Consider the following 11,827-nt stretch of genomic DNA (forward strand, 5'->3'; position numbering starts at 1 on the left):
TGACCTCACCCATATATATATAGCTCTATATATATATATATATATATATATATATATATATATATATATATATATATATATATATATATATATATATATATATATATATATATATATATATATATATATATATATATGTGCTATTGATTAAAAACTTAGATACTTGTAAATACTGAACGTGAATTATTCTTTTTAGTGTATTGATTAAAAAAAATGATTTACTGGCCTGAATCAATATTCACCACAAATCTCGCGTTATTCCCCGATGTAGTTGCCCTTTTAAACAAATCCCCGCCTAGTTCCTCGAAGCACCTCCTTTTTGCATGTCAAAGCAGCGATGAGTCACGTGATTGGCGGAGTGGTCGTTGGAAGAGGAGGAGCGAGTGTGAAGCTCTGTGTAGTGAAACTCTATTTTCTGTCCTTGCATTCCAACCCTCATCAAAGCCTGGACGAGAGAAGAGGAAAAAACCATAAATAATACCATGGTGAGATCAGGCCGTTTTGAGGATCGACCCATGGATGCACGTTCCCAGGAATCGGCCACGATAGGAATCGGATCCAGCGAAGAAACGCACGCCTGTAATCCACTTTTGATTTCTTTTATGCACTAAAGCGAGAGAGGCTTGATGGGGGCCAAACAGAGACGTTTTCTTTTTCATTTTTAAAGAGGGACGCAAGATGGCAGATGACAGACTCCAGTAGAGAGAACCAGTCCGTTTCGCTTTAAAATATATTTATTTTTGGAGGTGACTCGGAATAAGACTTAATTTTTCTCGCTTGAAGAGATCAAAGTGAAGGCACTTGGCAGTCCAGTTTTCTCTATACTTGGTTACATACCAGTGTATGTTCTCTCTATGTTCCTTTGTTATAATGAGGGGGAAGTCTAGTGTGCGCGTAGTCTACACATATGTGTAAGAATTAACCGATTGCTCTGGTTAAGATCGTTCTTTTCTATGAAATTCAACTGTAAAAGACGCTACGTGGATGTGCGATATGAATATTTTAGTGTAAAGTGTAACGTACGTCTGTATTGAGATCTAGCAGAACCATTGTAATCCTCTTTGGGAAAATGTCAGTGTGATGCTATGTCAAAATAGCAGCAGGAAATAAACAACAAAAGCCTTGTCGTGAGAAATATAATTTACTTTCAAAAAGCTGTATTAGTCTCTCGCTCGAGGCTGTTCTCGAAAAACGGCCTATAAACGTGTCTTTACCTAGTAAACGAGAAGCTGTCAAACGGGTCGTCGAAGGACTGGATTATTCATAGTCGTAATAGATAACTAGTGGGCGCAGGAATCAGCCACACACCTATAATACGAACTGTGTGTTGGCATTTAAAGTCAAGATAGAAAAGTCCACTTTAGTGCTGTGGCAACACAAAATACTCCAGACGCCTACAGTTGACACGAACGAATGAAGAAGTGGGTGGTGTAATGTTGCCTTGAGCTGAAAGTATTCTCTCCTGGAGTATTCATACTCTCATTGACACAAAGTTGAGGTTTGTGGGATAAAACAAGTTCCTTGTGGTTCCCGCTCCACCCATTTCAGGTAACCCCCCTTTTTATGCAGTTTTTACCTTAACTTGTGAGCATTAAAGATGGCTGAGAACTGGAAGAACTGTCTTGAAGAAGAGCTCATATGCCCAATATGTCTGAATGTGTTCTCGGAGCCAGTTCAGCTACCTTGCAAACACAACTTCTGCCGCATTTGTATCAATGAGGCCTGGTCTAAAGATGCAGGAATGGTTCGCTGTCCCGAATGCAACCATGCATACAGCCAAAAACCAGCTCTGGAGAAGAACCACAAGCTGTCCAACATTGTGGAGAAGTTTAACGCGTTAAACGTCGAGAAGACGCCAGCAGTCTTACACTGCATTCTGTGCCGGCGTGGTCCTCCTCTTCAAGCCCAGAAGGTTTGCCTCAGGTGCAATGCGCCCTGCTGCCATTCCCATGTACAGACCCATCTCCAACAACCTTCTTCCAACGCTGGACACTTGCTGGTGGATGCAGAGGACGTGCGGGCCTGGAGCTGTCCACAGCATGATGAGTACAGACTGTATCATTGTGAAACCGAGCATGTGGCCGTCTGCCAGTACTGCTGCTTCTCCAGATGTGCTACCAACCACGGCCATGGAGTGTGCGATATAGAAGTCAGACGTAACGATATCAGAGTAAGTGGCCACTACTTCTTCACATGCTATGCTTTTTTTTAATTCCAGCTAAAGGTTGTGGTTCACTTCTGGATTTGACGGATGAGACGGTGAGGTTTATGAATGTAGTTGCTAACTATTCAGTCCCCTTCCCCCTTTTTTTCCATTTGAATGATAAACAATTGGGTAGAGCTGCAAACAATACTGAAGCTCTCCTCTGGGCTTATCTTCCCAGCACAGGTGCATCCTAGCGTGGCGTTTTGGGGAGGGGGAGGACTGCGACTGGAGAATTTAATGATGAGTCTTATTTTCTGTGGCACAGATGAGGGAAAAGGCCAGATTTGGATTTAATTTACTCTTAACAACCCCTTGCATTTTCAAGGCACACAGCAAAAAAACAACCTGGATTGTCTTGTTTTAAATAATCAGCAAAGCACAATGCTCTAGAATATATTATTTATTCTTTTATAGGCAATTCATGAACCAAAAACCAAATAAAATACAGAGTTACAGCCAGAGTGAGTTTTTTAAGCTGCTTTAAAATTATATTTACTCCTAATGTTTAAAACATACCACTTTAGTTAGTACTGGATGTGTTTCGGAGGTACACATAATGCTTTTTTCCCTTTACAGTAGCTTTATGTTTACAAGAAGCCAAGTAGTTCTCACGTGCCTCTAATTTGATTCATGTGCTTGCTGTCAGTATAATTTTCATTTACGTTGATTATATAAATCAACAGCCATCGGTTATCTCAGGCATCTCCCTGACAGGCCATGCTAGCAATGTCCAATCAATCTACAAAATGAACCTTTGAAAATGAAACCATGCCTGTTTGGGATGTTTTGGGATTTCCAGGGTTCTTTTTCGCACATAGCCTGTGTTTGTGAATCTTAAGTTTACCGCCTTTGATGGACACCGTTTGTCTTTCCATGTTCATCTGCTACAAGGCAAAATGGCTCTGTCTGGGGCTATAGCTCAGGGCAAGGTTGCTATAGCCTCGTTCACTCTGACCTTGACGGAAGAGACGCTGGTTTGAAATGACAGTGATTTTGAGCACCCTACCCCCATTCCCCTTGAGAGAGGTCTGTCCTGGATGGCAAGCCAGCACCGCTGCCATGAGGTATTAGGTTCCACCCTCTAGGCTTCTGCCGGCAGCCCGAGCTCATCAGTCACTACAATTAGGCCATGGTCTTAGATCCTAGAGCTTCAAAGACATTCTCTGTCTCCATGCGGTTTTCTCCTTCTTGACCTTTCTTTTGGTCCTGATTGTTGATGTAGATAAACACCAATGCAATCTGTAAAGGAGTAGATGATGAACTTATATTTTTAGAAATAAATCGTGTGTTGTTGGGCATTGTGATGCATGTCGCCAAATTCACTGTATTTCAGATTAAAGGGGTAGTTCATCCAAAATTAAAATTGTCATCATTTATTCACCCTCCTGTCATTTCTTTCTTCTGCAGAACAAAATATATTTAGAAGAATCGTTTTGTCTAATGCAAATCAACAGAGTCCAAAACAACATTGAACCCCATTGACTTTTATTGTATGGACAACATTTTTTTTAGAATTACACTCACCTAAAGGATTATTATGAGCACCATACTAATACTGTGTTTGACCCCCTTTCGCCTTCAGAACTGCCTTAATTCTACGTGGCATTGATTCAACAAGGTGCTAAAAGCATTCTTTAGAAATGTTGGCCCATATTGATAGGATAGCATCTTGCAATTAAAGGAGATTTGTGGGATGCACATCCAGGGCACGAAAGCTCCCATTCCACCACATCCCAAAGATGCTCTATTGGGTTGAGATCTGGTGACTGTGGGGGACATGACAGTGAACTCATTGTCATGTTCAAGAAACCAATTTGAAATGATTTGTGCTTTGTGACATGGTGCATTATCCTGCTGGAAGTAGCCATCAGAGGATCATGTGGTCATAAAGAGATGGACATGGCCAGAAACAATGCTCAGGTATGGTGTGGCATTTAAACGATGCCCAATTGGCACTAAGGGGCCTAAAATGTGGCAAGAAAACATCCCCCACACCATTACACCACCACCACCAGCCTGCACAGTGGTAACAAGGCATGATGGATCCATGTTCTCATTCTGTTTAGCCAAATTCTGACTCTACCATCTGAATGTCTCAACAGAAATCGAGACTTATCAGACCAGGCAACATTTTCTGTCTTTGGCAATTTTGGCAAGCTTGAGCAAATTGTAGCCTCTTTTTCCTATTTGTAGTGGAGATGAGTGGTACCCGGTGAGGTCTTCTGCTGTTGTAGCCCATCCGCCTTAAGGTTGTGCGTGTTGCGGCTTCACACATGCTTTGCTGCATACCTCGGTTGTAACGAGTGGTTATTTCAGTCAAAGTTGCTCTTCTATCGGCTTAAATCAGTTGGCCCATTCTCCTCTGACCTCTAGCATCAACAAGGCATTTTGGCCCACAGGACTGACGCATACTGGATGTTTTTCTCTTTTCACAACATTCTTTGTAAACCTTAGAAATGGTTGTGTGTGACAATCCCAGTAACTGAGCAGCAGATTGTAAAATACTCAGACCAGCCCATCTGGCACCAACAACCATGCCACTCTCAAAATAGCTTAAATCACCTTTCTTTCCCATTCTGACATTCAGTTTGGAGTTCAGGAGATTGTCTTGACCAGGACCACACCCCTAAAAGCATTGAAGCAACTGCCATGTGATTGGTTAATTAGATAATTGCATGAATTAGAAATTGAACAGGTGTTCCTAATAATCCTTTAGGTGAGTGTATTTTGTGTTCCATAAAAGAGAGAAAGTCATACATGTGTAGGTTGTCATACAGGACATAAAGGTACATAAATATGACCACATTTTATTTTTGGGGAACTATCCCTTTAAATTACTGGATTAAGTGGCTGTATAGGGTAAAAATGTCTCCATATGGCTTTTAATAAAGTACCATCACTGTGAAACTTTATATACGCTGTGAATATGTGGTGTTTTTGGTCATGTAGAGAGGTTATTATAGTCTGTAGACTCTGATTCACAGCCCAATCCAATTCCTTGGATCCAAATCTTGGTAATGGATTTGCGCCACAAGAAAATCGGTTGATGCACAAGCAAGATACTCAAAAACAAGTCCGTTTACCCAGTACCATGTGATTGTGGATCCAATTTGTCATGCGCTCAACAAATAAAATCTGTTGAAAGGAAAAGGTTTGGCTGTGCGTATCAATCGGCAATGATTGATGTAGTTCATTTGGCGCAGAGGGTACAGTCAGCTGTTATAAGCGTCTGTCAGATGGTGTGATTGAAGATCATTAGTTTGCAGCGCATCCCTCTCTGGGTCTTGTGTTTGTCCTGTACTGCTGCATTCTGAAGACTGACATTGATTCCCTTTGTTTTTTACTCTTTGTAGCTGAGATGAATCAGAATTATATAAGAGTATTACTCTCAAGTACGAAGGAAAATACCAAAAATGACTTATTTGCTTCTACGAAGAATACCTGTGTTGTTTAAGCTTTCTTCCTGAATGTGAGGTTATTAAAATTTGACGTCACACTACTGAATTAGACATGCCCTCAGTCAACTTTGGCAGCGCAAGCCCTGTTTTTCGCCTGTAAGCTTTTGAGCATAAGTGGCTTGATGTGGTTGAGGTTTGTCCTCTTTCTACAGGAATCAGTTTTATCTGTGAGCTAGCCTGCATTCATTACAGAGCTTTGCTCCAAAATACACACACACAGGGTCAACACGATTTGTCTCTGCCTTGGACGCAGACAAAGACAAAATGGGGAAAGACGGTGTGAAATGAGCCTTCGTTCTTTCTCTTTGCCCTCCTCTATGCCGTCTTTCCTTCTCCTCCTCCTTTTTCCTCCCTCATATTCCCCTCTGAATATACAGATATGAAAAAAAGAGCTTTGTTGCCATGACAGCACCCCCACCTTCTTTTTGGTGACTGCCTCTTGCACGCGGCGTTTGTTTAATTAAAACTAATTTGGTTTGTTCCTTAGGTACCACTGAACTTCTGTCAGGCGTCGCAAGTCGTTTGTTGATTGTGTTTTTCCCCTTTGTTTGCCATTGAATATGAAAGGGAAATAATTGAAATTCCTCTTCAGCCACCAGTCTTTCTCTGCGGGGCCTTGACAATTGCATTCATTGAAAAGAAAGAAACAGGAAGTTAGCAAAGTTAACATTTGTGCCTTCACAACAGAACCAATCTTTTTGTCTCAGCGCCACATTCTTATAATCTTCATGTAGGCCTAGTTTTTTTTTTAAAGAAACGATTTTAGAAAGAATATGCTAGTTATTATAAATACTAGATTTGTTTTGTCATTGTCTAGCAATAAAACAAGACTTTCTACTATGATTAATTCTTAGGTTATAGATCAAACTGAATTCATATTCCAGCATTTGTAATGTAGAACATGAATCTTGTCTTTTATGAATATTATGCATATAGCTTGCATTCTACTCATTGTCATTTATATGTGATCTTTGGACTGCGCTAAATATTGAATATTCATGACTTTTACTGCTCATGTATAATTCAGCAGCATTGTTAATATTGTGATTTATTAAATGCACATTTCAAGTTTCCTTAAAAACATGCCATTACAGTATTTTGTGATTTCTTTGTGACACATGCACACAATTTTTTCTCTTTCTTTTTTTTTTTCTCTGAAAGCCATTTCCACTCACCTCAGGTTATGCAATGTTTTTCATAACAAATGATGGTGGTGGAAATTACATTTTTAAAATGAGAGATAAAATTGGCTTGGGTCATTTCTTAGCTAGCATTTTATGTAAAAGAATATACAAATAATATGTTTACGGTTTTTGCATAATGTTTGCATAATTTAATACAAATTGCATTGCAGATGGAGTGCATATTCTGCTCTCAAGTGATCTTGTTTTTTTTACCTTATTTCATCTCAAGCATGACCTTCACTGACAATATTCATTAAACTAGGAGGGTTGGTTTGGGTGAAAAATATGATTATTTCACCTTTATTTGTTTTTTAAATGTAATTATTATTATTTTTATAATGGATTACAGTACGGATATCATTGCCAGGATATCTGATTTAGTCAAATTTAGCATCCAAAAATAATGTCTTTCATTGACCTAATCATTTCTTTTTGTTTTTCAGCAAATGCTGATCAAACAGCAGGATCGGATCGAGGACCGTGTTCAGGACATAGAAGAGCAACTCTACAAATTAGAATCTGACAAATGTCTCATGGAGGTAAGTGTGACATATTCAAACATCTATGAGCTAAATCACTATATTATTATTACTATTATTATTATTAGCAGAACAACTGTATCCATTGCTTTGGAACTAAACACTTAGCTTTTTAATATAGGACACTCTTCCTATTACTGTGATTAATGACCACATTAGTACATTCGTACAGGTTTGTGATAAAGGTTATGCCTGGTTCTTGTACCATAACAAATCCAGCTCCTCAGTCGTTCTTCCTAATCATCCACATCAGATGCAGTCTCTGCATAACCCCCATTGTTAAGACACCGCAGGACTTGCATAATAATTTATGGTTTTGTGCTGATCTGTGGAACCTCAGGACAAAGTGCAGCACCTGAAGGAGGAGGTGCAGCTGCAGTATCAGAAAATGCAGCAGCTCCTGGAGGAAGATCTGGGGAAGACCCTGGAGGTTCTGGATAAGGCCCATTCCAAGTTCTGCCAGGAGAACTCAGCGCAGGCCCTGCAGCTTCACCAGAAACAGCAGGAGGCGAAGAAACTGCTCAGCTCCATTCAGATGGTTTTCGATAAGGCAGAGGAAATCGGGTTTATGAAGGTGACCTGACTTTTATTGCTGTTGTCGATACTACATGCCTGTGTTTGTTATTAATAGTGACATTTAACTGTTTTTTTAAAGTGCCTTGGCCTTTTACCATTTGGGGAATGAAGATTTTTTTTTTTCTGCCAGGCTGCTGTTGGTAAACTCAGATTTATAGCAAACTATAACTGTGCAATAGTATACAAAGATGCCAGGACATTATTATTTTTAGCCCCATGGAGGATAGGCATCCATTTTTCATGTGCTAGACACATGGTTCACCTCCCTGGAATCCAGGAAATGTAAAGTGATATTTTGAATGTCAGATTCAGCTATTTGTTTTTTTAGAGATATACATCAAATGTTTTCCATGGGGATAAACAAATACCAGTCAGCATGATTACTATTTCTAGTAATTAAAGATTTGGCCATTTTCTCAAGGAAAAACTGTTTTTTTGTTGTTGTTGTTGTTCACAGACTGAATATAAGTCTGCTGCAGATATGCACGTTCCACATGCATCTCTTATCATCTTGTCCTTGAATCGCTTGTATTCACTGCAGTCTTATTTTAGCTTCTTAAAGACAGTTGACTGGCAAAAAATCAGTTATGGGAATTTTTTTGGGCTTTATTTTGAGTGCCAAAACCCACACAACAACTTTGTTGTGCAAAAACCCACACACACAACACTGGTGGGTTGGGCCAGCTTGCTGTCTGTATCTTTTATTTATCAATATTTTTTTATAAAGCTCAAAATAAAACTCTCACATTCTGATACACAAACTTCCATAGATTTATTTTCTTTTAACACTAAGTTTAAATAATAACATACTATTAGCACCATAAATATATTGGATCTTGTCTTGTAACTTTTACATTAATAACAATTATGATTTTTAGCTTTTTATTTTTTTTTTATCAATAGAGGAAATTAGATTGGAGATAGGAAACAATGCAGAAATACATTCTAGGCTTGTTCTTTGACATTTACATAGTTACTTTGTTTTTCTCGCTAGCATTTATTTATTTCATACTGATACACAATTTTATACACTAATAGACTATTTCTTTTTTTCTTTTTAGAACACAAAATCTGTGAAAATACTAATGGACAGGTGAGTCACTGCAGAGTTTTCAAACATAAATCATTATCATTAGTTTCATTAGTCATAATTCCCGTCCTGCAATTGTGTTAAGTGTAAACATTAACTTTTGGACTCTAGGTCTCAGTCGTATGTGGGCATCACGTTGTCACCGTACAAAGTGGGCAGCCTCAACTCCAAACTCTTTCTGTCTGAAATCTCTAAAAGAGAGAAGAACCTCTGCAAGATGCTGGAAGGTATGTAAGAAAATTTGCACATATTTAAGTGTTAATTACCATATATGAAACCTTCTGATGTTGTATGCTCTTTTTTTACATTTTTTAATAATTAACCATTTTCATAATAATTTTTTAATGCTCGAATCTCATTCCCTCCCATTTTCAGCTCCGTTCAGTGCTCCTGCAAACTTTTTCCAGAGTATTCCGGCGTATCTGTGCGAGAAGCGCAGGCACTCCGTGGCGTTCCCCGAAGGTAGCGGGAGCAGCCGAGCGGGCGCTAGCTTCATGGACTCTTCCACCTCATCAGGCCCTGCGGCTGCCAAGCAGCCTTGCCTGAGTCTCACTCAGGGCTCTGCCCCAGGCGAAGGTCAGTCCTCCCAGCAAGCTCTAGGGCCGTGTGGCTCCGCCCAGCACGTAGGAAGCAGCAGCTCAGCTTCCGGCTCTCAACCCCTACCGCACTCAGCCTCGGTATTCCCGCACTCTCATTACCCAAATGGCAGCGCCTCCCAGCTGCCCCAGTATGGTGCGCGGAAGATCCTGATGTGCACGGTCGATAACTGTTACTGCTCAGGGGTGCCCTCCGTGTCCAACCACCGTGGACATCCACCCTACCCTCGCTCCAGCTCCTTCCCCTGGCCGGTGAGCTCGCAGGAGTACTCCCACGCCCCTCTGCCCTCGGCCCCGGCCATGTCCCAGTCTCTTCAGAGCCTGTCCATGCGTGACTGGATTGACGCTTCTCAGTCGCACAGGCACACTGACTTCTACAGCCTCTACGGCCAGTCTTCCACCAAGCATTACGTCACCAGTTAACCCCTGCTCCAGTGACTGCTGACAGTCACCAGTCGGGGGCGTCTTTTTCCGCTGAGAGATGTCTTAAAGAGATGCATGTGTGGCATTTTTGTATGCAGATCTTATCAATCATTTAGAATGAACTGCTGATGTCCGCGAGCAGTGAAAAAGAAAGTTAATATCACAAAGTCAAGCATAGCTTTGCACATTATTTAGGCACTAATGGTGTTGTGATTATGAACCATGAACGCAAGTTGCTCTTCTAAAAATAACACTCACTGTTTGCAAGAGACGCGAGGACGCTGTCGTTTGTTGAATCATCAATAATGTTGCACTTTCTTTGTAAGATCCAAATTTTCACATTTGCCGTTGACTCATCGGGAAACGATGGAAGTCGGCAGTAAAACCATTAAGTCAGCTCTTAATGAAACTTAAGGCGATTTACTGTTGAGGGTTTAATTAACTTCACATGGTTGTCGTTTGTTAGAACACCCATGTGCAAAAACTCTGTATAGTTTTCCCAGCCTTCCATATTTCAGCTTTTATTTTGTTTAAATTGGAGTCTGTGGTCTTTTTATTCATCACAAATAGCACAAGCACATGTTAACTCGGTTTTTAACAGACCCGGAAACTGGAACAGCACAGCATTGTTCATTTGGCTTGACCTTCCCAACTGAATGCAGCTTTTAATGGAAATGCCCTTCACCTTGGTTCGCAGTCCTCTCCTTAGGCTAACCGAGAACGCGCCACCACCCTCAACCTTCAGTCTGGTCCCCATCCAGACGGCTCTGTCTTTCTCTCTCGCTCTCTCACGCCCTTCAAAGCCACAGAAACGCTCCCCTTTACATCCTGTATGTTAAACGCAGGATGCATCGGTTTCACATTCTTTCGTTTACCAGTGGCCTCTCATTATATCTGACTCAACGGTGGCTTTAGCGCAAACGCGTCTGCCGAAGACGAAATGGCCTGTGTTCAGAGGGTCGTGGTGCACTTGATGCCTCTGCATTTACTGTCAATGCTGTAATTGTTCTTCCTTGTGTTTCATGCCATTTCCGGCTCCAAGCAACGGAGCCTCTGGCTTCCTGTTTGTTACTGAGTGCATGTGGAAAAGAGTTTATGAGCACTCGTAGAAAAATAATAAAACTTCTAGCAGTTAAAAAATGACTTTTGAAACAGGAAATTATGTTTGATTTATTTTTTAATTTTATTTTCCTTTTATTTTAATTTTTTAGAACTACTTAAGTAAAATAAACATTGACCAATGAACGTTACGAAACTAACTGAATACTTGGGATAAAATTGAGGGGTTTTCTGTTGTAAATATTTTGTGAAATAAAAAAAACAGACTTGTAATTTGGGAAGAACCTTGTTCAAATAAATGCTAATTTCAAGTTTAAGAATTCTTTTTTCCTTATTTTATTTTTAGGCTGTGTCATGCAATCTTAACCTGAAGATCTTCATTCAGACTTAAAATAGACCATACTGCAAACATCACTATGGTAACACTAACATTTAACTGTGGTTTCTGTGTAAATCAAATCTTAAACGTTCAAAATTAAAGGGATAGTTCACAAAAAAATGTCCAAACATAATGAATTTCTTTGTTCTGAGGTACAGGAAGAAAGATATTTGGCAGATTGTTTGTAACTAAACAGATCTCGGCAGCCATTAACTACCATAGTATTTTTTCTGCACTATGGTAGTAAATGGCTGCCAAGATCTGCTTGGTTACAACAAGCATTCTTCCAAATATCTTCCTTTGTGTTCAGAAGAACA

The 11,827-nt window shown here is 40.1% G+C and overlaps 1 protein-coding gene across 1 annotated transcript; it reads left to right on the forward strand.

Moving 5' to 3' along the window:
• Positions 1–350: 350 nt before the first annotated feature.
• trim8b (tripartite motif containing 8b) lies at positions 351–11,434 on the forward strand. Its single transcript, XM_067429528.1, has 6 exons — positions 351–2,170; positions 7,292–7,387; positions 7,728–7,961; positions 9,025–9,056; positions 9,165–9,280; positions 9,429–11,434. The coding sequence occupies exons 1-6, from the start codon at positions 1,598–1,600 to the stop codon at positions 10,070–10,072; spliced, it is 1,695 nt and encodes a 564-aa protein (XP_067285629.1). The 5' UTR covers positions 351–1,597; the 3' UTR covers positions 10,073–11,434.
• The last annotated feature ends 393 nt before the right edge of the window (positions 11,435–11,827 follow it).

The sequence above is a fragment of the Pseudorasbora parva genome, chromosome 21, assembly GCF_024679245.1.
Source record: "Pseudorasbora parva isolate DD20220531a chromosome 21, ASM2467924v1, whole genome shotgun sequence".
NCBI classification, from domain to species: domain Eukaryota; kingdom Metazoa; phylum Chordata; class Actinopteri; order Cypriniformes; family Gobionidae; genus Pseudorasbora; species Pseudorasbora parva.